At 39.8% G+C, this 27,817-nt stretch overlaps 1 protein-coding gene across 20 annotated transcripts in view; it reads right to left on the bottom strand.

The window, feature by feature from the left end:
• CDC42BPA (CDC42 binding protein kinase alpha) overlaps positions 1 to 27,817 on the bottom strand; it is a 349,867-nt gene that overhangs the window by 11,081 nt on the left and 310,969 nt on the right. For 11 of the 20 annotated variants that reach the window (XM_051820816.2, XM_070055638.1, XM_070055640.1 and 8 more), the window contains 5 exons: positions 23,345 to 23,938; positions 21,241 to 21,338; positions 15,610 to 15,694; positions 13,987 to 14,110; positions 12,551 to 12,668 (listed from right to left, as the gene is read on the bottom strand). In XM_051820816.2, the coding sequence (XP_051676776.1) occupies positions 12,551 to 12,668; positions 13,987 to 14,110; positions 15,610 to 15,694; positions 21,241 to 21,338; positions 23,345 to 23,938 (1,019 nt within the window). Of the gene's footprint in view, positions 1 to 4,439; positions 4,626 to 12,550; positions 12,669 to 13,986; positions 14,111 to 15,609; positions 15,695 to 21,240; positions 21,339 to 23,344; positions 23,939 to 27,817 lie in introns of all 20 variants that reach the window. The other 9 variants (XM_008268130.4, XM_070055639.1, XM_070055637.1 and 6 more) reach the window with 1 other exon arrangement.

Here is a 27,817-nt window from a genome sequence, read left to right as displayed (position 1 = left end):
ATTTTATTTATTTGAAAGGCAGAGTTTCAGAGAGAGGTAGAGACAGAGAGAGAAAGAGAGAGAGACAAGAGAAAGCGAGATCTTTCATCTGGTGGTTCACTCTCCAAACAGCTGCAACAGCTGGGGCTGTGCCAGGCTGAAGCCAGGAGCCAAGAGCTTCCTCCTGGTCTCCCACATGAGTGCATAGGCCCAAAGACATGGGCCATCCTCCGCTTGCCCAGGTGTGTTAGAAGACAGCTGGATCTGAAACGGAGCACCTGGGTCTCCAATTGGTGCTCCTATGAAATGCTGGTGATGCAGGCAGATATTTTACCCACTGTGCAACAATATTTGTCCCATTAGTGTATTTTAAACTTAGAATTCTCTACCTTGTTTTACTGTTTCAAAAGCACTCAATCAGGGCTGGCACTGTGGCTCACTTGGTTAATCCTCTGCCTGTGGCACCAGTATCCCATATGGGGGCTGGGTTCTAGTCTCATTTGTTCCTCTTCCAGTCCAGCTCTCTGCTGTGACCCGGGAGTGCAGTGGAGGATGGCCCAAGTGCTTGGGCCCTGCACCCGCATGGGAGACCAGAAAGAGGCACCTGGCTCCTGATTGGTGCAGCGCCGGCCATTTGGGGAGTGAACCAACGGAAGGAAGACCTTTCTCTCTCTCTCTCTCTCTCTCTCTCTCTCTCTCTCTCACTGTCTATAACTCTACCTGTCAAAACACACACACACACACACACACACACACACAATCTTTAAATCACTGAGGATCTGTAAGCATTCTTTTTTCTGGTATCTTAAAGTTAAGAACATATCAGATAATTTTACTCATCTACCTGCCACACATTGGCAATTAGTGTTTGTGGTATGACTTGGAATTGTTCAGGAATTATAATCTTCAATATCATTAGAGATCTAACTTAGCTGGATGCTTTCCAAGTTTTCACAAGAGAAAAGGCTTAAATTATACTTTTTTTTTTTTAACTAAATGTCCTTGTACCTGCCCTTTAGACACATAAAACTTGGGGAATACTACTGGTAGGAACCCTATCGTTTATACTCATTCTCTGGTAATCTCAGCTCACTCATTGGTGACCTCAGTGCAGTTTGCCCTGGTTATTTAGTAAGAATATAGTATGTGACTCTTTCTTTTTAAATTTTTATTTATTCTAGAGGCAGAGAGACTCTTATACACACACACACACACACACACACACGGAGAGGGAGAGAGGAAGAAAGGGAAAGAGGGAGGGGAGGGAGAGACAGAGAAAAAGTGCCCAAGCAAGCTCTTCATCAGTTGTTTCACTCCCCCAAATGCTTGCAATGGCTGGGGCTGGGCCAGGCTGAAGTTTGGAGCCTGGAACTCAATCCAGGTCTCCCCTATGGTTGGCAGACAGTCAAATTAATAGAGTTCTCACTGCCACCTCTCATGGTCTGCACTAGCAGGAAGCTGAAGTAAGCAGCCAGAGTCAGGTATTGAACCCAGTAACGCTGACATGGGCTGAGAGCATCTTAATGGGAGTCTTAATTGCTAGGACAAACAATTGCCCCATGTGACTGTTTCTAACTTCATTTCATTAGTCATCATTTACGCTATAAACTACTACTATGACTGTTAAAACACTGGGCCTGATCCCCCAGGACTGATGAAACTGAGTGCAGGTAGTCAATCTAAAGTCTAGGAGAATGTTTACTGCCCCATAAAGCCCCTCACCTGGGACATTCCAACTGCTGAAACAAATGCACTGTGAATTCCACCAAGGAGCCTTTCTGCATGTCTCCCACCCACCTAGGCAGGGTCCATGTGGTGCTCTGTGCCTCCCCCCAAAACTCCTTAAGAAGGGATTGCCTGCTCTTCAAAGGGAGTGAAGCCCGGCTTCAAACCCCTGCTCTCTGCCCAGGCAGGCTCAACACTCACTCTCTCTTTACCCCCTGTTCTGTCCTCCCTAAAATAAAGTCTTCTTCACTTTAGCCACTCATCTCCTCCTTCCAACCATAAAATCCTAAAACCTAACAATAATAACACTGAACTCTAACACCTAAAACAGCTGCCGAATAAGATACTTGGGTTACATCTACAATCCCAATTTTCTACTTCAACTACTGGGATTAATTCAGTTGGCAATGTAATGAATGAATTTTCAAATCCTTTCTGTAGAACACATAATATTCTAGTTTATATTGATATATGTGTGCATGTATTTTGAAGATTTTACAAAGTGCATTTATACTTGTATTGTTTGGGCAGAATATTTTCTGGTAATTGATGAATTAAATGGTGTTAAATTCTTCAAATAATCTGATTTACATGCTAATAATTTCTTGTCTATAATATAGTTCAAAAACAACATGGAATATAATGAAATGAACACATACATTTAAGGCTTTTGAGGTTAAAAGATACAAACAATAAAGAAATGTACTAGCAAAGCTAAAAATATTTTTAGTTATTTAATGAAAATCTAGAACTGGTTCCCAGTTGCTATGCAATTGTGAAACCCAAAGGAGAGGTCATGGTTCAGAATAATTTCATACTATTGGATTCCTCATGTGCATCTGAGACAACTAAGAAAAAGTTAAGGAAAAACAGCTAAAGGAAAGCCAAGGCTAGCAATGAGGAAACAAGCAATAACATGACTTGAAAAACTCCAAATCATACATTTTGAAGAATCACACATACTGAAAGTTGGTTGGTCAGCTGGCCCTAAATTCAACCACTGCCATTTTGGTTTATAGACCAAATTTGCAAAATCCATGTAATTCCTAGTGTGTTATTTGTTTAGAGCAAATGTATTACCCGTTTTTAAGAAAATAAAGAAATTTAAGATGGAAATAGTCAACACTAGCAATTTATCATTCACACAAACATTAGCAACCCAGAAAACACAAGCAACATGTGCACAGCATAGCAAAGAAAAGCTTTTCAAAAAGAGATGGCAATATCAAACTGTAGATTTTGTTTCTACTTTTTATATAAGCTTTAAGATACACTGGTAATTTCCTTCTCTATAAAATAAACTTACCCTAGAATAAATGGCAAAAATTAACCTTATAAAACACACTGTTCCTTAGTAACAGTGAATGCTGAAGTAACAAAGGAATGATATACTGAAAAATGCTTTATAACAAAACAGTCTATCATTCAGTCAATTAATAATAAACTTCATCATAAACAGCTTAGAAAGCTAAGCCTCTCATTCTACGTGTGATCATGTTTAAGATTAAGGTAAAACTTTCACTGATAGAGTGGCATTTCTACTCAGAGACGATTAACTTAAGCAACACTTTCATTACTTCTGTCAAGAAAAGTTCTTGACTGAGTAGTTTACATAACATTCACCTGGACTCCACTTCCTACAATCTGTTACTAAGCAAACTCAGATTTATTTTATCATGGTTACCTTTATTTTGTCAATTAAGATATTTAAATGACATTAAAATTTAATGATGGTGATATTTAGAATAATTTAGAATAATTTTACAATACAAACAAAAATAAACTTCTCACTCTTTTGGTTAATTTTCTTATTGGAAAATTACCAGACATATTCCTAAAAAAATGTTACTAACTTTTCTAGGTCAGGAGGCATTATGGGAAAAGTCTGCTCTAAATATTTCATTATCTGCAAAATTAACTTCAGAAAATGTTTCCCTGAAGTTTGTATCAGCATATTTACTTGGTGGTCATATAGATATTCAGCTTTAATGACCACCAGCTCTCCATCCCACTTATAAGTCACTGGTAACAAAGACAAAATGCTGAACAGAAGAGACCAACAACAGATGCCATGGTCCTTCAGAACACAGAATGCATTGTTTACTTCCTCTTTGAGCGTATCCTGGTTGAAACTACACGAGTATCAGCAACTCCAAGATGATAAAATCTACCTTATTTTTGAATATATTTCTCTTTCTCAGTAATAGTATTATACAAATTTTTTGGAGGATTGCTAAGCTTTTCAAAAAGAGTTTATTGTAGACAGAAAGTCTGTGGATTGGCTCTACCATAGACTCTAATCTCATTAAATATAAAAAAAAAAGGCCTCCAAATTGAACTGGTTATACCATAGTTAGCTACAAAAAATTCAGAAATTCTGTAAATGCTTTCTGCTTTTTCTTTTTTAAACAGAATAAAGATTCACTAGGGCCTATTGTTAGAATGGTATCTGTAATAGAAAATACTATGATGAGAAAACCTTCTATGAATCTCTAATATAGTTTCAAAAATGAAAATTAAAATCTTCTCTATTCTTCCATCTTTTTTCTCAAAAGATGAAACAAAATAGAACTGGAAGAGGAAAATAAACAGAGGAAGGGCAAAGCTGAAGAGAAAAAGGTCAAAGGAAAATGTTCACAAAATGGTACCACCTCAGTAGCATTACTTATTAGGCCAGGCAACAGGATATCCATACATGGTTAGTACAAGTTAACACCTGACTCAGCTGTCCATACCCTCAGAGTCATAAAGCTGGGTGTACCAGGGACAGAGCGCAGAGGCGGGGAATATTCAGGGTTTATGGAATCAGGAGAGAGAAATTTTTCAGCAGAATTAACAGTCATGTGATAGATGTGTTCAAAGTTGATCGGAGAGGAGATCAGACCGGAGTGATGATGAGGGGATGGATAAGGGAAACCTGGCTATCAAAAACAACAGAAAGAAGAAAACAAAGTGGTAAGGTGATGAGGATGTATTCACTGGTTATATGTGACATTTCAGACAACATGCACATAGTAAAAATGAAGTAATATCTTGTATCAGAATTGAATAATTAATGAAATACTTTTAGGCTTAAGAAAGTTAAATTTTGTAATCCTCTTGCCAGTTACTTAAACAGCTCATTTACAAAACAGCATACTCCTTATAAAATTGCTCTTTTATTACCATAGTTAAGTGAGTACAAACTGGACTTAACAGAGATGTGAAGAAATTCTCAGTTTAGTTCAGTGTTCTGTTACGTGAGATGACCTAAACATGGCACAAACTCACAATAAATTTGAAGAGGAAAAAAAAGCAAAGCTTAAGAAAGCAACAGTGGGGCGGGTGTTCAGCCTAGCAGTTAAGAGCTGGTTAAGATGTCCCTGTTCCACACCAGAGTATCTGGATTCAGTATCCACCTCTGGCTCCTGACTCCAGTTTCTGCTAATACAGACCCTGGAGGGCAGTAATGATGACTCAAGCAATTGGGTTCCTGCTACCCTTGTGCTCCGGAGACTGGGGCTGAGTTTCAATTCCTGATTTTGGTCCCAGTGGGAGCCACTGCAGGCAGCTGGGGAGTGAACCAGCAGACAGTAGTTCTCTCCTCCCCATCCCCACCAGCGTCTCTCTTTCTTAAAAATTAAAATTAAAAACAGAGGGTGGGCCGGCGCCATGGCTCACTTGGCTAATCCTCTGCCTGCAGTGCCAGCACCCTGGGTTCTAGTCCCGGTTGGGGTGCTGGATTCTGTCCCAATTGCTCCTCTTCCAGTCCAGCTCTCTGCTGTGGCCCGGGAAGGCAGTGGAGGATGGCCCAAGTGCATGGGAGACCAGGAGGAAGCATCTAGCTCCTGGCTTCGGATCAGTGCAGTGCGCCAGCCACAGAGTGCCGGCCATTGTGGCCATTTGGGGGGTGAACCAATGAAAAAAGGAAGACCTTTCACTATGTCTTTCTAACTCTTCCTGTCAACCAAAAAAAAAAAAAAAAAAAAAAAAAAAAAAGAGGGTGGCATTGTGGTGCAGGGAGTGAACTGGCCGCCTGCAGCGCCAGCATCCCATATGGGCACTGGTCCCAATCCTGTCTGCTCCACTTCCAATCCAGCTCCCTGCTAATGTTCCTGGGAAAGCAGTGGAGGACAGTCCAAACGCTCAGGCTCCTGCATCCACATGGGAGACACCTAGAGGAAGCTCCTGGTTCCAGGCTTTGGCTTGGCCAAGCCTGGCCATTGCAGCCATTTGAGGAGTAAACTGGTGGATGGAAGACCTCTTTCTCTTTCTCTCTCATTCTCTCTCTGTAGCTCAGCCTTTCAAATAAATAAAATAAATCTTAAAAAAATAAAAAAAAAAGGACAAGTGAACCTAACTAGCTGTGTTCTGAAACTGTTTCTTTAGAAATCCATACCACTGAAATCCATTTTCTGGTATTTGTAGACTTGTGATACATGATTTCTTTTACTCATCTTATTTCTCTATAAGAAAAACAACTATGGAATGTACTATTTGTTAGCTTATCTTTAATAGTTCAAACTTATCTTCATTTATTTAATAAGACAAAAAAATCTTCCCTTCAATATTCAGGTACATTTTTAAAAAATGAAATAATGTAATGCCAAAGATAAAACACTTTTGAAGCCAAGGATTCTAATTTTTCAGATAATATAATTCTGAATATTTAGGAGCCACCAGTCACCAGGGAATTTTCTTGATGAATAACTGTTTCTAAGAAAATATGATCCTTTCGTTAGAGGCCAAGCTGAATGACTTGCTGAAGAGAATTAAGTAGATTAAATTCATGCTCCTGTCAGTGGAGATAAGCTTACTGAAAAAGACCTTACAAATTATCTATTCTTAAAAGAAAAGTTATAGTTCAAAAAAAAGTACTAAGATTCTTTCCAAAAAGGAAAATAATTTAACTTTAAGAAGAAAAACTACCTCTTAAAATCCCAGGGTCAATTAGCTTGAAAACCTGTATTAGGAAAATGTAATGTGCTAAAAATAATTATATAGGTAAAATATTATTCTTTTATTCAATTGTAGAAAACTTGTCTTTTATTACCAGAAACAAAAGGTAAGTGGTAAAAAAGATTCAAGCAAACAAACACGTTATATATTTCTTTATTTTTTTATTTTTTGACAGGCAGAGTGGACAGTGAGAGAGAGAGACAGAGAGAAAGGTCTTCCTTTTGCCGTTGGTTCACCCTCCAATGGCCGCCACGGCTGGCACGCTGTGGCCGGCACACCGAGCTGATCCGATGGCAGGCGCCAGGTACTTCTCCTGGTCTCCCATGGTGTGCAGGGCCCAAGCACTTGGGCCATCCTCCACTGCACTCCTGGCCACAGCAGAGAGCTGGCCTGGAAGAGGGGCAACCGGGACAGAATCCGGCGCCCCGACTGGGACTAGAACCTGATGTGCCGGCGCCGCAAGGTGGAGGATTAGCCTAGTGAGCTGCGGTGCCGGCCACGTTATATATTTCTAAGACAAGGTTTACATCTGATATAGGAGATAAGAAAATGACTCTTTTAGCATTACTGGCTCTTCAATGCTCAAGAAGCAAGCAACCCTATTTTAGAATCACTAGGCATAAAATAAACAAAAGTGGCTTAAGAAGATATTTAATAAACTTTCCAAGCTTATAAGTATTTCATTGGGAGCAATATTGGTTTCATAAATTAAAACATAAAAAAATGTGGCACATGCTCTCGCACAGATGGTAACACATGGCTTTGGTAACTGAAAGCTCTTTTATAAGTTAAAAGGCAAACTTAATCCATCTATATTTTTTTGAAAATAGCTCATAATAATTTGACTTCAGTGGAAAGAACATATGAAAATCTGAAACTGTATTAAATATCACTAACTTTTAAATCAGCAGATACATACACATACATAGGCATAAATGTGCATATTATTGTTATTATTTTCAAACATGCATATTATTGTATTGTTTACCAATGTATATTCTGAAATAAGCATGGTTCTGTGCACATAGAAAGTACCAAAGGAATATTTATTTGGCAATTTACTGGACGTCTATAAAAAACCTCAGCTTATATGTCCTTTGTTTGGTACTGAAATGAGAACAGTCATGCACAAATAAAATATGGATGTGAGAAATGGGAATTCAGACACATAAAATATATGATGCATACTACATGTATAGGTGAAGAAACAGGTTTCAAAAATTTACGCCCACTTCTTGTCCTGGAAATACAAAAGTGCTTACCTGAATTGAAAACATTAAAGGAATGGAATGCACATTACAATTTGGATTAAATTGCCAGGGCAAAAGGTCACTTGTCGTTTGTGCTAATGCCAGCAAGAACCAACAGGGTGGTCATGGGCTAAGAAAACCAAATGACAAAAACTAGTCAAGCAGTCTAACTGGATATCCAGCAGAGAAGGTCATGTATTAGTCAGCTGGGAGACTGAACTTTGGGAAATGCTATCTGAACTTGCTTAGTAATAAAGCCAGGTCTTACTCTGAACAAAAGATGAAATATAGATTTCTTTCACTTTAGAGTGGTGGGAGGGTGAAGGGAGGAAAAAGTAAAGTCAGAATGGATGCTTTGATATAAATTTCTCGTGATGTTTGAAATGTGAGACTTTAGCATTGGGAGCATGGTCTTATTGCACAGTGAGGTCTGAAAGAACTCTGGAACATTAGCAAATTGACTTCTCAACTAAGGGGAGGAGAATGCCAAGCACAGTAACATTTCATTAAAGATCAAACTATCCCATTCAAAGAAAAATACTATAATTTATAGGATATACTATGATTTTTACAAAAACATCGATAATTGCTATGAGTAACATTCTGTTAAATATTGAAACTATCCCATTCCAAGAAAAATACTGTAATATGTAGAAAGTACTGGGATTTCTACAGAAACTGATAATTCTTGCTATGGTGGGATGGAAAGTATATATTCCTTTGTGCAACAAAATGAAGCAAAAGTGAAATAAATTTTAATTTTAGAAGGATAATACCTATTAAAACCTTGTTACAAAGAATTTTGTATTTGTTGATGTGCTGCCTTATAGCATGCATGTCTGAAATTTATATCCCTGTATCACTACATATCACGTATTGAAAACTATTCCAAACCAAATTTCAAAAAGTTCAATTGAAACACTTCATAACACTTGAGCTTTCAAATATGTTAAAATATAGTAATCTTTAAACTGTTTACCATAACTTCAAAAATTCAATTAAGGTATTTTATGCCTTATCACATCCACTAGATCCTGAAGAGTTTCCTCTGCAATTTTTTCCTGAGGTTACAGTAATTTGTCTTGACTGTTGATGTACAATGTAATACTTTATCCACTTTAGTATTTTTTTTGTTCTAGTACTATTGGTTGAACTCTGTAATTAACACACAATTATTCTTAGGTGTTTAAATTTTAACTGAAAAGTGATCCCTGGTAGTAATCTGGAAAACATTATGTGGAGTGAAATAAGCCAGTCCCAAGGGGACATATATCATATGTTCTCCCTGATCGGTGACAACTAACCGAGCACCAAAAAGGAAACCTGTTAAAGTGAAATGAACACTATGAGAAACGGTAACTTGATCAGCCCTCGCCCTGACTGTTGATGAACAACTTAATACATTATCCCTCTTAGTATTTTTTTTTTTGTTTGTTCTACTTAATACTTTTGGTTGAATTCTGAAATCAATACACAGTTATTCTTAAGTGTTGAAACTTAACTGAAAAGTGATCGCTGTTAAATATAAGAGTGGGAATAAGAGAGGGAAGAGATGTACAATTTGGGACATGGCTCAAGCTGACTTGCCCCAAACGGCAGAGTTAGAAACATACCAGGGGATTCCAATTCAATCCCATCAAAGTGGCATGTACCAATGCCATCTCACTAGTCCAAGTGATCAATTTCTGTTCACAATTGATCATAATGATAGGACTAAGAGTCAAAGGGATCACATAAACAAGACTAGTGTCTGAAAATACTAACCAATAGAATAAAAAAGGGAGAGAACGATCCAACATGGGAAGCAGGATACACAGCAGACTCATAGAATGGCGGATGTCCTAAATAGCACTCTGGCCTCAGAATTAGCCCTAAAGGCACGTGGATCCGGCTGAAAAGCCCATCAGAGTATTTCAGGCATGGAAAGCCAAGACACTCTGGCAAAACAAAAACAAAAACAAAACAAAAAAAAAAACAACCTAAATGAAAGATCTCTGTGAGTGAGATCCCAGTGGAAAGAACAGGTCATCAAAGAAGGAGGTACCTTTCTCTGAAGGGAGGAGAGAACTTCCACTTTGACTATGACCTTGTCTAAATATGATCAGAGCCGGTGAACTCCAAAGGCTTCCATAGCCTTGGCAACTCATGACAAGAGCCTAGGGTGATTACTGATGCCATAAAGAAGAGTGTCAATTTGTTAAGTCAACAACAGGAGTGACTGTGCACTTACTCCTCATGTAGGATCTCTGTCCTTAATGTGCTGTACATTGTGATTTAATGCTATAACTAGTACTCAAACAGTATTTTTCACTCTGTGTTTCTATGTGGGTGCAAACAGTTGAAACCTTTACTTAATATATGCTAAACTGACCTTCTGTATATAAAGAGAATTGAAAATGAATCTTGATGTGAATGGAAGGGGAGAGGGTTGCGGGTGGGAGGGAAGTTACGGGGGGGGGGGGGCGGAGCCATTGTAATCCATAAGCTGTACTTTGGAAATTTATATTCATTAAATAAAAGTTTAAAAAAAAGGTATTTTATGCCTGACATGCAACTTGTAAATGGAAAAGGATAGAGGCTTTTGACTGTAGGATTATGTGATGTTTATTTCTGAGATTTAAAGAGAACTGGACTGAGGATTTTAAGTAAATGTTCATAATGGGAAAAGAACAGAGAGAAATTTGTGATTTACTCCCAGGCAAAAGTTGAAAAAAATAGTATAAGCTTTTAAATATAATAGTCAAGTAGAATAGTTTCAATATTGAGTGTGCTCAACTTTAATTTCTTACTGCTACTATGTCAATATTATTTGTAATTTATTATTTAGTTTTTGCATACTTCGTGTTTATTCAACATAGCTAATAAAAATATCTGTTCTAAAAGGATAAATGATAATTTGTACTCCTTAAAAGAGGGACTATTATTATGACTATGTAATAATGTTTTGATGATGAATAAAGATAACACTAAGAATGTCACATTTATTCATAAGCAACTGATTAATAGGGATATCTGCAACAAAGAACTGAGACTCCAAAGAATATAAATTATTTTTTTCTCTCCAGGAATTAAGTGTAAAACTTCCCTTTTAAGTTTTTATGCTAAAATGTTGACTGCACAAACTATTTAACCTGTCATTTTCTTAGTGATATGTATGTTTTCTATCACAGTAGTGTGGTAGTGTTGATAATATGGTTAAGATGGATTTCCTCAGAAAAACATTTGATTAAAGATTCACCAATAATTTCTCAAGTTACCATGAAATATAAATTTTAATTTAAAATTCGGTACAAAAGTTAACAACACTGATTACAACTGTCATATTAAAGTTTTAATAGTTTGTGGAGAGTACTATCAAAATACGTTCAGAACAGGGTCTGGAATTATTAACTAATTCCAATAATATTCTTATTCTAAACATAAATCCGAGAACCCAATTTTCATATTGTTAAAACATAGCAGCGGCCAGCGCTGCGGCTCACTAGGCTAATCCTCCGCCTTGCGGCGCTGGCACACCGGGTTCTAGTCCCGGTCGGGGCTCCGGATTCTGTCCCGGTTGCCCCTCTTCCAGGCCAGCTCTCTGCTGTGGCCTGGGAGTGCAGTGGAGGATGGCCCAGGTTCTTGGGCCCTGCACCCCATGGGAGACCAGGAAAAGCACCTGGCTCCTGCCATCGGATCAGCGCGGTGCACTGGCCGCAGTGCGTCAGCTGCGGCGGCCATTGGAGGGTGAACCAACGGCAAAGGAAGACCTTTCTCTCTGTCTCTCTCTCTCACTGTCCACTCTGCCTGTCAAAAAACAAAAACAAAACACAGCAGCTCTTCTATGTTGCATGTTTTTATGTGTAACTGATCTGGTAACATGTTCGTAACAGAGCAAAGGAAAAATATTTAGCTTTAAAATTAGCTGAGAAGTGTGACATTAGTGAACAAGCTAGTATAATTTTCTGGGGAAAAAAAGGCAAAGTATTTGTATGAAATTTTAGTCATTTCATAACCGTGTTCTGAACCTGGTAGAGAGCCTCTACAAACTGGCAATTTCTTCCACCAACAACAGTAAATTTAGGTGTGGCAGAGATTTGTAGGGTAAGACTAAAGCACTTGATCTTTTTGCTTTTCACAGATGTCTATGTATTATGTTTTTCTCATTAAACATGTCATCATATATGCTGTGATACACTGAAATAAAAGGTTTTTTTTTTTTTTTTGACAGGCAGAGTGGACAGTGAGAGAGAGAGACAGAGAGAAAGGTCTTCCTTTGCCGTTGGTTCACCCTCCAATGGCCACCGCGGCCGGCGCGTTGCAGCCAGCGCACAGTGCTGATCTGATGGCAGGAGCCAGGTGCTTCTCCTGGTCTCCCATGGGGTGCAGGGCCCAAGTACTTGGGCCATCCTCCACTGCACTCCCAGGCCACAGCAGAGAGCTGGCCTGGAAGAGGGGCAACCGGGACAGAATCCGGAGCCCCGACCGGGACTAGAACCCGGTGTGCCGGTGCCGCAAGGCGGAGGATTAGCTTAGTGAGCCACGGCACGGGCCAAAAGTATCTTTTGTACTCTATGTATTTACTCAAGCCTCTATCTATACATTATATGTATATTATATTTCCCTTTAACTAACCCCCACTTATTCTTCATCCCATTCACATTCACTCTGTTCCTTACCATGGGCAGGTCTTTTAGGATCTGTATTCCATCTCCAGGACCCATGTGTGCTATGTGGTTAAAATTAGTTGGGTTAGAAATTAATTTATTTCTCATTTCTGGATCTCGTAGCATCTCCCTGTAAGACAAAACATCTGTTTAGACACCTTTCCTAACATTAATCTAGATAGCTTAACAAAATATGCATCTATATTTTTTATAAAAGTAAAATTATTAAATCATATCAGTAAGGAAGGATATAAATAGAATAACAATACACTTAAGAGTTCACACTCATTATATTTCATTTCAAATAAAAGATCTTAAGATTTTGGGTGAGAGAACAGAAGTTCTTTTAAACACTTAGACACCAAAGTAGCTCTATTTTACAGATAATTCTGAACATTTACATGCTTTTAAAATTAGTGATAACACTTTTAGAAACGTTGTTGGGGCCGGCGCTGTGGCTCACTTGGTTAGTCCTCTGCCTGCAGCACCGGCATCCCATATGGGCGCCGGGTTCTAGTCCCGGTTGCCCCTCTTCCAGTCCAGCTCTCTACTGTGGCTCAGGAGGGCAGTGGAGGATGGCCCAAGTGCTTGGGCCCTGCACCCGCATGGGAGACCAGGAGGAAGCACTTGGCTCCTGGCTTCGGATCGGCATAGCACCAGCCGCGGCCATTTGGGGAGTGAACCAACGGAAGGAAGATCTTTCTCTGTCTGTCTCTGTCTATAACTCTGTCAAATAAATTTAAAAAAAAGCAACATTCTTGTATGTTACTAGAAATACTACACAGCCCATTTCTGTTAGTTCATAAAGACAAAAGTCAATGTGAGTTTCTTTTTTGGTTAAAAATTTATTTATTTGACAGGCAGGACAGAGGGGTAGAGACAGAGAGCTCTTCCATCTGCTGGTTGAATCCCCAAGTGGCCACACTGGTTGCAGCTGGGCCAGGCTGAAGCCAGGATCCCTGAAGCCCATCTGGGACTCTCACATGTGTGGCAAGGGTCCATGTACTTGGGCCATCTTCTGGTGCTTTCCTAGCAGGCAGCAGCATTGGAAGCAGAGCAGTTGAAGCTGAACTGGCACTCCAATATGGGATGCCACTGCACCACAACACCAGCTCCATCTGAATTTCTTCAACATATTACAAGTTTATTGTATTCACAGATGTGTTCTATGTTTACAATGTAACAAGGCACATATCCCTAAAATTATAATTACTCCATAAGTCAACCAAAATATGGTACTTTAATCTAGGGTATATTCGTAACTTTGAGAGTATTAATAAAATAATACTAAGGAGTTAATAGTTATTATTGCAGTTTTTGATACTACAGATGAATAACCAATTTTCAGATGGAAAACTTTTCTTCCAAGTCATATATGGTATTATCACCAAATAGTTCTTCAGATGCTACAAGCATGTATGGATGCTAAATATAAACAAAATATTTACCTCCTCTGTTGCATCCTTTCCTCATCTGGGACTCTGAAGGAATAACGGCGCTTATTGTTAATATTTCTAACCATTTGTTTTCGACTGTTATCTGATGTTTCAGGAACCACCAGTTCATCCCCTTCTGTGCAAAATACACACACAAAGAATAATGATGTTCTTTAAACTGTTAAAATGCTTTTTATCCATTAATCTCCAAGACTATACTATCATGAATCAATATACAATTCTGATTTCTCAAAGTTCTAGACTAATAATCATAGTAAATAAGCAGTAATTTTCAACAGAACATAAACAGATATATGCTTAAATATAGCTTTGAAAATATTTTCCAAGCACTTGGGCCATCTTCTACTGCTTTCCCAGGCCACAGCAGAGATTTGGATTGGAAGAGGAGCAGCAGGGACCTGAACCGGCACCCATATGGATGCTAGCAAGGCAGGTGGTGGCATTACCCTCTACACCACAGTGCTAGCCCTCAAAAGATAAAATTTTAACATGTTGTCTTGAGGCCAATGTTTTTAAACTATATTGAAATCAATCTAAATACGATTTTAGATACAGAATGTATCAAAGGTACATTTTTATTAAAAGAATCTACCACAGAAGATCAGAAAACTATGTATGCCTCTGTTCTGCATTAATTTGTCAAAATGACATGAGAATGACTTTATCGTACAGAATAGAGAACTACAATAATATTTGTTAAAAGTGAAATTCAGGGAGCCAGTGCTGTGGCGTAGTAGGTTAAGCCTTAACCTGCCACACCAGCATCACATGTGGGTGACAGATCATGTCCTAGCTGCTCCTCATCTGAATCAGCTCTTTGCTAATGAGCCTGGGAAAGAAGTGGAAGATGGCCCAAGTGCTTGGGCCCCTACACCTGCGTGGGAGACCCAGAAGAAGCTCCTGGCTCTTGGTTTCAGATTAGCCCAGCTTCAGCCATTGCGGCCATCTAGGGAGTGAACCAGCAGAAACAGAAGACCTCTCTGTCTCTCATTATCTCTGTCTGTAATTCCGTCTCTCAAATAAATACATGAATTCTTAAAAAAAAAAAAAAAAAAAGTGAAATTTAAACTGAGCACACCTTGGTAAAACACATTTAATAGCATGCGGACCTTCTCCCTGGCTTCTTACAATCTGATTTGTAATCCTGTGTGTGACAATCTCACTTCACTACTTTGGTTACAGATCAAAGGCCCTTCCCCTATCTGTAAAACCCAGTATCCCATTCTCTCTCCTAATTCTTTGCACGTTTCTATTTCCTCGTTTTTCATCTTCCCATGTAGCCATCTGCACTTCATAAGTGCCGAGCCTTCTGCAATGGCAGGAAAAGAATTTTTGAAGTCCCAAACTGGAGTTCTGGATGATTCATAATTTTATTGTAACAAATTTTGGTTAGGGTGTGCAGTATTACAAATACAATAAAGACAAATTCAGTTATACTTTCTCTACTTACTTTGTTACTCCACAGTATGACAATGGCCAGGATTACAGACTTTGGAGTAAGACACACCTGAATTTAAACCTGGTCCCTGCTTTATTATTCATCTGCCCTTGAGCAGTCAGTTTAGAGATCATCTTTCCATCAAAGCTATCCTATTAATATATGCATTTTCTCACCTGCCATCTTATTTTTGAAATATATTAATCTAATTGTCTCCAATCCTAAAAGATTTAATGATCCTTCACTGTTTAAGGGTCGAACCTAAAATAATAAAAAATACAATTAGTATTTCAATAACATCCTTAGAAATTAAATCATGACACGCAGAGTTTATTTACAAAATTAAGACCAGTTAGTTACTTTAATATACAGCCCTGTCAGAAAAAAAAATCAGAAAATTTACAATAATTCTGACTGTAGAGGTGTAACGTTATATAATTTAAACAAATAAATCTAAAATAATGTTTTAAAGAAAGATTATTCTGAGCAATCAAATAAATAAAACTTAGTCGGAACACATTTAAACTTTATTTTTTGGCATACCATCCTTCATATCAGTTTTATTCTCTAAAGGGACAGGACACCAAAGATTAGTTTTTTATACAGATGACCAATAGCCTACAGTGGGGACCAAATGCCCATTCCTATCATATCATTGGAAACATTGTAAATTGCATTACGCTTGTCATTTATCCACTATTAATATTTGCTGAGACTCTGTTATGGTTACAAGGATGGAAGATCTGCCTTTCACATTCGGATAAAGGACATGAACAAACAGAAGCAACTTCAGTGTGGCAACAATGACAATTCAGGATCCTATAGGTTGACAGTGAGAAATGAGGATATCTAGTGCTTTATTTTATAATGCAGAGGCCATACTGTGGCCTCAACCCCACTTCCCACCCTGCTCTTCTTAACATTTAAACTTTAAATTTGACTTTTTAAAGCCATTAGTGACCAAATAATTATATTAAGAACATATCAACATAAGCAGCTTTATGAATTCTTATTATCAAAAACTACAATGGAAGTGAACATACAGATGACAGGGGAAAACAAGACTGTCAATACATGGTCATGGAACAACTGGTTATATGGATCCAATAATCACATACAAAAAATACATACACAGGCACCAGCATTTGTGGCACAGCAGGTTAAGCTACTGCTTCCAATGCCAGTAGCCTATATTGTAGCACTAGTTCAAGTCCCAGCTACTCCACTTCTGATCCAGCTTCCTGCTATTGACCTCGGGAAGACAACAGAAGATAGACCAAGTACTTGGGTCCCTGCCACTTATGTGGGAGACCAGAATAGAGTTCCTGGCTCCTGGTTTTGGCCTAGTATAGATCTGGCTATTGCAGCCATTTGGGAATGATAGAAGATCTTTCCCACTCTACCTTTCAAATAAATAAATAAGTCTTAAATAAAAAATACATATACAAAAAAAACCAGTTTCAAATGTGTTAAAGACATAAATGTAATGGGCAAAACTTTAAAATGTTTGGAGGAAAAGAGAGGTAATATCTTTATGACTCTGAGGTAGGAAAAATTCCTAATCAAGAACAAAAAGACAAACATAGAGAGTAAGAAAGAGGTAACCACACTAAAACTAGTAACTTCTGCGTAGCAAAATATCTGTCAGATGAATAGGTATGTCACAGGCAGGGAAGAAATTTACCACATCCATTACTAGCCCAATATCCACATTATACAAAGAATCCCCCCCCCCCAAAAAAAAAAAAAAACAAAAACAAAACCCAAATCCTGCAACACGTGTAAAACATATGAGCAGGCTGGCGCCGCGGCTCACTAGGCTAATCCTCCACCTTGCGGCGCCGGCACACCGGGTTCTAGTCCCGGTTGGGGCGCCGGATTCTGTCCCAGTTGCCCCTCTTCCAGGCCAGCTCTCTGCTGTGGCCCGGGAAGGCAGTAGAGGATGGCCCAAGTACTTGGGCCCTGCACCCCAGGGGAGACCAGGAGAAGCACCTGGCTCCTGCCATCGGATCAGCGCAGTGCGCCAGCCGCGGCGCGCCAGCCGCGGCGGCCATTGGAGGGTGAACCAACGGCAAAGGAAGACCTTTCTCTCTCTCTCTCTCTCTCACTGTCCACTCTGCCTGCCAAAAAAATAAAAACATATGACCTGGCATTTCACTGAGGAAAAAATATGAATGACAAACAGAAAAGATTCTCAACTACACAGTTAACTGGGGAGAAGCAAATTAATACTTCAGTGGGATATTACTTTATAAATCATTTTCAGAAAGTATGAATTCTGACAAGTATTACAGAGGATGGAGAATCAGTAAGAACTGTTATACACTGTTGATGGGAGTGTTAATTTGTATAATTACTTTGGAAAACAACAAGACATTATCTTTAAAGCTGAGCAATCACATTTCCCATATCTGATCAATTCCACTCATGGCCTTATGACTTTGAAACTTCTGCATACATAAAGACATATGCAGCTAGCGCCACAGCTCACTTAGCTAATCCTCCGCCTGCGGCGCCGGCACCCTGGGATCTAGTCCCGGTTGGGGCGCCGGTTCTGTCCCAGTTGCTCCTCTTCCATTCCAGCTCTCTGCTGTGGCCTGGGAAGGCAGTGGAGGATGGCCCAAGTGCTTGGGCCCTGCACCCGCATGGGAGACCAGGAGGAAGCACCTGGCTCCTGGCTTCGGATCGGCGCAGCGCCGGCCGTAGCAGCCATTTGGGGAGTGAACCAACAGAACGAAGACCTTTCTCTCTCTCTCACTGTCTAACTGAACCTATCAAATAACTAAAAAAAAAAAAAGGAAAAAAAAAAAGATTTATCTATCTAACTACCTACCTGTTTATTTGAAAGGCAGTTACCTTTCAAATAAATAAACAAACAGGTAGGTAGTTAGATAGATAAAATGAGACAAGGAGAGACAGAAAGAATGACCATCCATCTGCTGGTTCTTCTACAAATGGCCACAATAGCCAGGTCTGGGGTCAGGCTGATGTCAACAGCCAGAAACTCCATTCAGGTGTGTTGCTGTGGATTTACTCTGAGAGGAGGAGCATGGTGGGGGCAAGAGGCACGGAGTCACCACACAGACCCCGGTAGTCGGGTGAAAGCAGGCTAGAGGTGGGCAGCCTGCAGACTCATTTATTTCAGTTGGTACAGCAGCATGCATGCATGCATGCATGCATGCATGTATTTATTTATTTATTTATTTTGGACAGGCAGAGTGGACAGTGAGAGAGAGAGAAAAAGAGAAAGGAGAGAAAGGTCTTCCTTTGCCGTTGGTTCACCCTCCAATGGCTGCCACGGCCAGCGCCCTGCGGCCGGCGCACCGCGCTGATCCGATGGCAGGAGCCAGGTACTTCTCCTGGTCTCCCATGGGGTGCAGGGCCCAAGCACTTGGGCCATCCTCCACTGCACTCCGGGGCCATAGCAGAGAGCCAGCCTGGAAGAGGGGCAACCGGGACAGAATCCGGCGCCCTGACCGGGACTAGAACCCGGTGTGCCGCCGCAGCAAGGTGGAGGATTAGCCTAGTGAGCCAGGGCACCGGTGAGGTACAGCAGCTTAAATAGCTAAGGCAGCCAATCCGGTCAAGAGGCGGTTTATGCCCTAACCAATCACAGCCTGTTGCCAGGCAGTATCCGAAGCCATCCAATCACAGCTTGCTGCCAGGCAGGCTCCATTGCCATGTGGTTTCCAAAGCCATCCAATCACAGCCTTTTGCCAGGCAGGCTCTGTTGCCAGATGGTTTCCCAGGGGGTTTCCAAAGCCACTCCTGAGTAACTGATGCTCGCTTGCCAGTGGCCATCTTGGCCTTCTCATTCCACCACATTTCCCCCTTTTTGTTTATTTTTGAGCAATGGGAGGCATGATTCTTGGCCACACCATTGTTGACCCCATTTCCATGTGATCTCTGTACGCGGCTGTGCCTGTCTTAGGTTGTCCCCCAGGGGATCTTACCTGTCATTGACTAACCAGTGCTCAACCAGGAGACCACAGGAGTGCATGCTCAGATAGGGGTAGCAATGAGGAATGGGGTTCTACATGGATCTTATCTTTTTCTGTTGAAGATTTGATCACTATTCCAAACAGTGACTTGTTGGTGTCCGTAAACGCACACGGTGCCATGGGTATAGGTTGATTAGCAGGGAAAGCATGTTTTGGATAGTCTATTTCTAAGGTTTGTAACATCTGGAGTAGCCTGTCCGCTGGCAGGTGATTGTCAACCTGTCCTGGGAAATTTATCATTAACGTTTGAAAGAGCATGCTATTCTGCATCAATGTGGACAGTTCTAATTGTGATAGGGGTAGGACCACTATGTCTGCCTCTGTGTTAAATATCTTATTGGCATAGTATCTTAATTTAAGTCCCATCATAGGATGGCATCTACTTTGTTAACTATTTTATGACACTCGCTCCAGGCTATGTTGGTCCATGTTGTTGCCAAATAACTCCTAAGGGGGCCTTGAGGGTAGATATGGTTATGGCAAATAGAGGCACCTGAGAGTCATATCTAAAGGTTTCAAAATTTGACAACTGGGTGTTGATCCTTTCTATAGGGGATTTGGCTGCTGGTGTCAATGTGATATTTGAAGAAGGGCTGTTTCCCTTAGTCAGTAAATCAAATATCAGTCTAAGCTCTGCAGGTGTCAGGGGAAGGAAGGGCTTCAGCCAACTGATTTGGCCACATAGTTGCTGAAGTTCATTGAGTATTTATAGGTGTCTCATACAGGTGGGAGGGGCCCAAATACTTGGGCCATCTTCTGCTTTCTTCCCAGGCACATTAGCAGGAAGTTAGACTTGAAGTGGCACTACGATATGGGATGCTGGCATTTCAAGCAGAGGCTTAACCTATGGCCACACACAACGTGGTTCTCACTACTTTTTCATCTACTCCTCTAAACCCTATCCTCTAATGATACACATGCTACATATAAGGAATTTTCAAAAAGTTCACAGACAGTACATATCACAAAATAAATATCTGGGGGCTGGCATTGTAGTCCAGCAGGTTAAGCTGCCACCTGCAATGCCAGCATCCCATTTGGGCACCAGTTCCGAGCTCTGGTTGCTCCACTTCAGATCCAGCTCCCTGCTAATGTGCGAAGGAAAGCAGCAGAAGATGGCTCAAGTTCTTGGGTCCCGGCACCCAGGTGGGAGACCGGATGGAGTTCCAGGCTTTTGCTTGGCCCGGGCCTGGCTGTTGTGGCCACTTGGGGGAAGTGAATCAGCAGATGGAAAATCAATCTCTGCGTCTCTCTCTCTCTCTCTGCCTCTCTATCTTTCAAATAATAAATACATAAAATCTTAAAAAGTATATGGATTTCAAAATTTTTCATACTCAAATAAACTCATCTTGTAATTCCACTTTTCCATAATATTAAGGGAAAATATTACATTTTATTAGTAATACATAAAAACTATTTTTTAATCATAAGACACTTAAACAGTTTTGGTTTAAGTTTAACCAATTTTTTAGCCTGTAAAACCTGTCCTCAAAGGATTAAACATTACATATCTCTGTGAAAAATACCTACAATTAATAATAATCATATACTCCCTCAGAGGTCTTCAATCCAAAAGTAACACTAACATTTTACATTGTAGGCTATAATCTAATTGCTCATGATGATCACAATTACACTTTATACAGAGAAACTAAATATAATAAAAATAGCAGGTTGTTGAGCTACCTATAATAAAATTAACTAGTCTAGTTTTTATTTGCATTTTTTATCATTCTTAGCTAAATTCTAAATTACCAACTACATACGCTAAAAACTGTTGAATTACTGAAAAATAATTTAAATTACCTTTTTAAGAGGAAGGGTCTGAATCCACTCCATGGAATTCACATCAAAGATATCGACTGCATTTTCACTATATACTGAGAGATATGGTGCATTGTAACCTGGGAGAAGGGAAGGAGGGAACAGCCTGCTGATTACTTTTAACTATAAAGCCCAAAACTCTTTAAAAAGGCCTGTGCTGCATAGTAGAATGGAATACCACCAAAATCCTATTGTAATCATATAATATCTACATCCTGACATTTCTGAAGTAAACACAACATTAAGCATAAAAGAGGAATTGACATAACATGGTTCAGATTATACAGCCTTTATAATACAGAATAATTCTACTAACATCAAGCATGCGATTCTCTAGCTCACTATAGTTCTATAAAGGTATTTCACTATATTTTAAAGTATTTTATTCCTAAAGAAGTTACTGTAAAAAAAAAAAAAGAAAGTAGAGCAATCTTAAGGTAAGTGTTCTAGTCCCAATTATCAATGGGAAATAAAGCACCTTGGCACAGTTACATGAATAGGAAAGAAGGCCAACATTTGTGTTGAAAGAATGAGTATCATTAAATAGTGATACAAGCAAAGAGAGGCTCAATGATTTACCTAAACTGAAGTCACAAACTGTGTTACTGACAAAGCTATAAATAAGAGTCAGATATTTCAACTTTTAGTCCATATTAAAAGCAAAATTATTATCTGACTCAGTTACAAAACAGCATTCATTCTACATACAATGCCATACATAAGAGTTTATATTTCAGATGAAACAAATCATTCAAAATAGCTAAAGTCTATAGAAGCAGAGGTATTTTTATTTTGTTCTATCTAGATTTTCTAGCTTTCCTCTAAAAAGCATGTTTTCTCTCCTAAACTTTCTTCCACTGAAACTTTAAACTTTACTGAATCCATATCCATTATTCCACCTTCTGTCTTTTAACAATGGAAGCAACTTTATTCCTGCCCAATGTAATCCTCAAATCCTCTCTGGCCATCTTGAGAATCTTGCTCTATTTCCTATATAATCAACCGTTCCCTAGTAGTTCCCAGCAGCTCTTTCCCTTTAGTTTTTAAACAAAAACTTTAATTAGATACTTCCCTCTATGTGCGTCTATAGAACTCTGTACTTCTGCTTGTTATAGCACTGATAATTTGTAATTATTTGTTTTATCTTGAATCCTTCCTACTGCACGTTAAGCTCTGTGAGGGTTAAACCCTATTAACTCATTACTGTCCCTCATACAGTGAAAAGGCCAATATGCAATAACAACAACTATTATTTAATATTAAGAAACATCCAGGGGTCAGTGTCCTGATGCAGCAGGTTTAGCAGCAGCTTGGCATGTGTACATTCCATATCAGAGTGTGGTTTACCGCGCTGCTCCTCTTATCATTCAGTTTCCTGGTAATATGCCTGGGGAGGCAGTTGAAGGTCCAGGTACTTGGACTTCTGCCACCTATGTAGGAGATTTGGGTAAAGTTTCTGGCTCCTAGCTTTGGCCTAGCCCAGCCCTGGCTGTTGTGGATTATTTGGGAAGTGAACCAGTACATGGAAGTTCTCTCTCTCTGCCTTTGGAATAAGCAAACTTTCTAAAAAAAGTATTCAAAATTTATTAATATCCTAATATGTCTTGAAAGAGTTACGATGAGGGATTTTTCAATATCTACATATTTAGATAAAAGTGCAAGACTGAATAATACTTCTCAAAGAAGCTACATTACACAGCTATATAGCTGATGAAATAATTCACTAGTAACTACTTCTCCAGAGTAAATCCTATGAGATAGCTATGGCTATTAGCTGTGTTTGAGGACAATGAAGATAACTACTGAGGGTTATTTAAAAATGTAACATAGGCTTCAAAAAAATCCATCTCAGTAAAATCTCACACAGAAAGATAAGTTTTAATTATGCACATGTAGCACCAAAATTGTCTATCTAGACCTAGTTACTTTACATATATATAAACAACATAATTAATCCTGAGGCAAAACATTGAAGCATTGAGGATGATTTAAAAAAAAAAACACCTGTTACTAATAATGACTATCTATAACAGATAAAATAGAAAGAAAAAGAAAGGTAAGACAGTCACAAAAAATAGCATCTTACAACAAGAGGAAGGATTTGCTGGCCACATCAGTTCCTGTTGTCTAGATCTTCGGCCCTGGCAGTCAGTGTATACCCCAATGCTGTTAAAACACAGCAGATATTCTTTACTGGAGATCTCAACTGCACAGATGGCATCCATTGGCTGATGTGCAATAAATGAGAGTGTATGGTCATTTGAATGAAGCATGCTGCATGGACTTCCTTCTCCACTCAAGGGGTATCGTAGAAATCCTGACTGGAATCCCACACACAGTTGTTCACTGAAGATGGCCATCCACTGGACATTATATGGGACTTGAATTTCCTTAAATTTTCTGTGACGGGTCTTGCTCTGAAATAGTTCATAACAGAAAACCTGTCTTTTCATAGCCACACACAGGCATGTGAGAGCTCCATGGCGCACTTTTCCAGAAGTTATAGTCTGACACCCTTTAGTTTCTGCCAGTTTGTAAAACTCTGTCTCTCGTCCATCCAAAGCTGACATAGGGAAAAGTCGTACATGACGATTTCGTCCTGAGATCACAGCAACAAGCTGATCATTTGGAATGAGTTCAATCTGATGAATCTTCTTATTGTCACCAACTCTAATAATTTCTACACACAGAAATAATAATAAATGCAAACTGTTTTAATTCCAATTAAATTCAAAGGCTAAAGTCAACTTAAGACAAAGATACACATATAGAAGAATAAGAGATCAAAAATCATGGAGAAAACAGATTATAAAATATTTATCACCTACACTGGGTATTAAATTTAGCGTTGAGATTCCTGTCAGCCATGGCAAAAGTGCTTTTGTGTAAAAGCCTATCTAATCTCTAAGAAAAACCTTTTTATTGACATTAAATTCTATAGAACTTCACCATGGAGATTCTATTTTAAAAAATGAGTAACTGAGTAATTCAAGTTTCTCTGAAGGTATTTTATGGGTAGCAAATTTTAAATCCACTGTGTTGCCAAGATCTAACTTAGAATATTATATTTATGAATACCAAATAAAATTGGATTTTCTTACACTTAGCATTGATTTTTCCCCAGAAAAACTGAACTGTGGGAAGAAAAATCCCCAAAACACATTTTAATAGTGGTTAGAATAATCATAATAATAATCACAGTAATAATACTTTACCTCTTATAGTATTAACAGAACAATGGAAAAATCAAGCTACATTTTTTTTTAGAATGGCCTAAATCCCCCAATTAAGATACAGACTGGCTGAATGGATTAAAAAACAAGACCTCTCTATTTACTTCCTATAAGAAACACACCTTGCCAACAAGGATACACACAGACTAAAAGTCAAAGACTAGAAAAAGATATTCCATGCTAATGGAAAGCAAAGTCAAGCAGGGCTAACCAGCATAATACCAGACAAAACAGACTTTAACACAGCAACTGTCAAAAGACACAAAGAAGGGCATTATGTAATGACTGAAGGATCAATCCAAAAGGAAGATGTGACAATAGTAAATGTACATGCACCCAATGCCAGGGTACCTGGCTATTTACAACAAATGTGAATAGATCTAAAGGGAGACATAGGCCCCAATATGATAATAATGGGTGATTCAACACCCCACTTTCATCAATGGACAGATCAACTAGACAGAAAATCAACAAAGAATCAACAGAGCTAATTGTCACTAGGGATCAAGTGGACCTAACATATCTATGGAACCTTTCATCACACAGATGCAGAACACACATTCTTTTCATCAGTGCATGGAACTTTTCTCTAGGATAGACCATATGCTAGGCCACAAAGCAAATTTCAACAAATTCAGAAATACTGAAATCATACCATGCATCTGCTCTGACCACAACGAATGAAGTTGGAAATTAACAACTTAAGAAACTACAAAATATACAAACACATGCAGACTGAACAACGTGCTTTTTTTTTTTTTTTTTTTTTTACAGAGTGGACAGTGAGAGAGAGAGAGAGAGACAGAGAGAAAGGTCTTCCTTTTGCCGTTGGTTCACCCTCCAATGGCCGGCGCCCTGCGGCTGGTGCACCGCGCTGATCCGAAGGCAGGAGCCAGGTGGTTCTCCTGGTCTCCCATGCGGGTGCAGGGCCCAAGCACTTGGGCCATCCTCCACTGCACTCCCGGGCATAGCAGAGAGCTGGCCTGGAAAAGGGGCAACCGGGACAGAATCCGGCGCCCCGACTGGGACTAGAACCTGGTGTGCCAGCGCCGCTAGGTGGAGGATTAGCCTGTTGAGCCGTGGCGCTGGCCTTTTTTTTTTTTTTTTTACAACGTGCTCTTGAGTGAACAGTGGGTCATGGTAAAAATCAAAAGGGAAATAAATTCCTATAAATGAATGAAATGATAACACAACAGGCAGTGTTAAGAGGACAGTTTAAAGCAATTATTGCCTACATCAAGAAATTAGAAAGGCATCAAATGAATGATCTGTCAATGCATCTCAAGGATCTAGAAAAATAAGAACAAACCAAACACAAATTAGGAGAAAAAGAAAGGATTAAAATTAGAGAATAAACAAAATTGAAACAAAAAAGATCAGTGAAATGAAGAGCTTATTTTTTAAAAAGAATAAAATTGACATACTATTACACAAACTAACAAATCAATAAAATTTAGATGAAAAAGGGTATGTTACAAAGGATACTACAGAAATAAAAATCATCATCAAGAATTACTACAAATGGCTATATGTCAACAAACTGGAAAATCGAGAAAAAACTGAAAAGATTTCTGGACATATACAGTCTACCAGAATTGAGTCATGAAGACGCAGAAAGCCTAAACAGACCCATAACCAAGACGGAGACTGAATCAGTAACAAAGACCCTCCCAACAAAGAAAAGCTCAGGACTAGATGGCTTTACTGCTGAAATCCAGCAAACTTTTAAAGAACAATTAATTCCAATTCTCCTCAAACTATTCAAAACAATGGAAAGAGAGCGAACCCCTCTCCCCCCAAACTCCTTTTATGAGGCCAGCATCACCTTAACTTCAAAACCAGAAAAGATACAACACAGATATGGGGAAATTAGTTACATGAGGCAATTCAAAGATGGCAGCGAGAGGAAGTAAGGTGGGTGGAACTCAAAGTTGTTTACCACCAAAGCTAATTGGCTTTGCAACATCAAGGGAAGTGACCACAACTGATAGCAAGTGTATAGACATATGGTTGGTCCTGTAAGAAATCGTCTCCTAAAAGTGACCCTTTAAGTGATTGGTTGGTCCTTATGCCCTGCCCCAATGACTCTACAGTTTTGTGCTATAAAAGGCTTTGTTATACATGCAATAAATCCCTGCTTCACTTAGCTCCCCGCTGCCTCTGATTGTCTCCGAGTTCGGGAGGCTGTGAAACGGGCGAGCGGCACACTTACCTTTCCTCGGACCCAGTCCATCCTCGGGACCCAATCCATCCTCCTACGGGTGGACTAAGACCCTGCACACAGAGAATGGGGGGCGGGGGAGCGGCGGCACTGTGGAGTAGTGGGTCAAGCTACTACCTGCAGTGCTGGTATCCCATATGGGCACCGCTTTGAGACCCAGCTGCTCCACTTCCAATCCAGCTCTCTGCTATGTGGCCTGGGAAATCAGCAGAACATGGCCTAAGTCCTTGGGCCCCTGCATCCACATGGGAAGACCCAGAGGAAGTTCCTGGCTCCTGGCTTTGGATCAGTGCAGCTCAGGCTGTTGTGGCCAATTGGGGAGTGAACCAGTGGATGGAAGACCTCTCTCTCTTTGCCTCTCCTTCTCTCTCTGTATAACTCTGATTTTCAAATAAATAAATAAATCTTAAAAAAAGAAGAGAGAGAGAATGTGGAGAAAAGCTATCCTAATGCATTACTGGTAGGAATGTAAAATACTACAACCCTTATGGAAGACAGTATAGAAACTCCTCAGAAATCTGAAAACACATCTATCATATGACCCAGCCATTCTATTCCTGGGAATTTAACCAAAGGAAATGAAATTAGCATATGCAAGAGATGCATGTACCCCAATGTTTATGGCAGTTCAACTCCACAATAGCTAAGATATGGAATCAACCCAGATGCCCATCAACTGATGACTAGATAAAAACTATGGTATACAGGGCCGGTGCCACGGCTCACTAGGCTAATCCTCCGCCTAGCGGCGCCGGCACACCGGGTTCTAGTCCCGGTTGGGGCGCCGGATTCTGTCCCGGTTGCCCCTCTTCCAGGCCAGCCCTCTGCTGTGGCCAGGGAGTGCAGTGGAGGATGGCCCAGGTGCTTGGGCCCTGCACCCCATGGGAGACCAGGAAAAGCACCTGGCTCCTGGCTCTTGCCATCGGATCAGCGCGGTGTGCCGGCCGCAGCGCGCCAGCCGCGGCGGCCACTGGAGGGTGAACCAACGGCAAAAGGAAGACCTTTCTCTCTGTCTCTCTCACTGTCCACTCTGCCTGTCAAAAAAACTATGGTATACATACACAACAAAGTACTACTCAGCTGTACAAAAATGAAATCCTGTCTT

Source organism: Oryctolagus cuniculus, chromosome 13, assembly GCF_964237555.1.
Source record: "Oryctolagus cuniculus chromosome 13, mOryCun1.1, whole genome shotgun sequence".
NCBI classification, from domain to species: Eukaryota; Metazoa; Chordata; class Mammalia; order Lagomorpha; family Leporidae; genus Oryctolagus; species Oryctolagus cuniculus.
The sequence above is the reverse complement of the archived record's forward strand: the minus strand, read 5'-3'. Positions and strand labels throughout refer to the sequence as shown.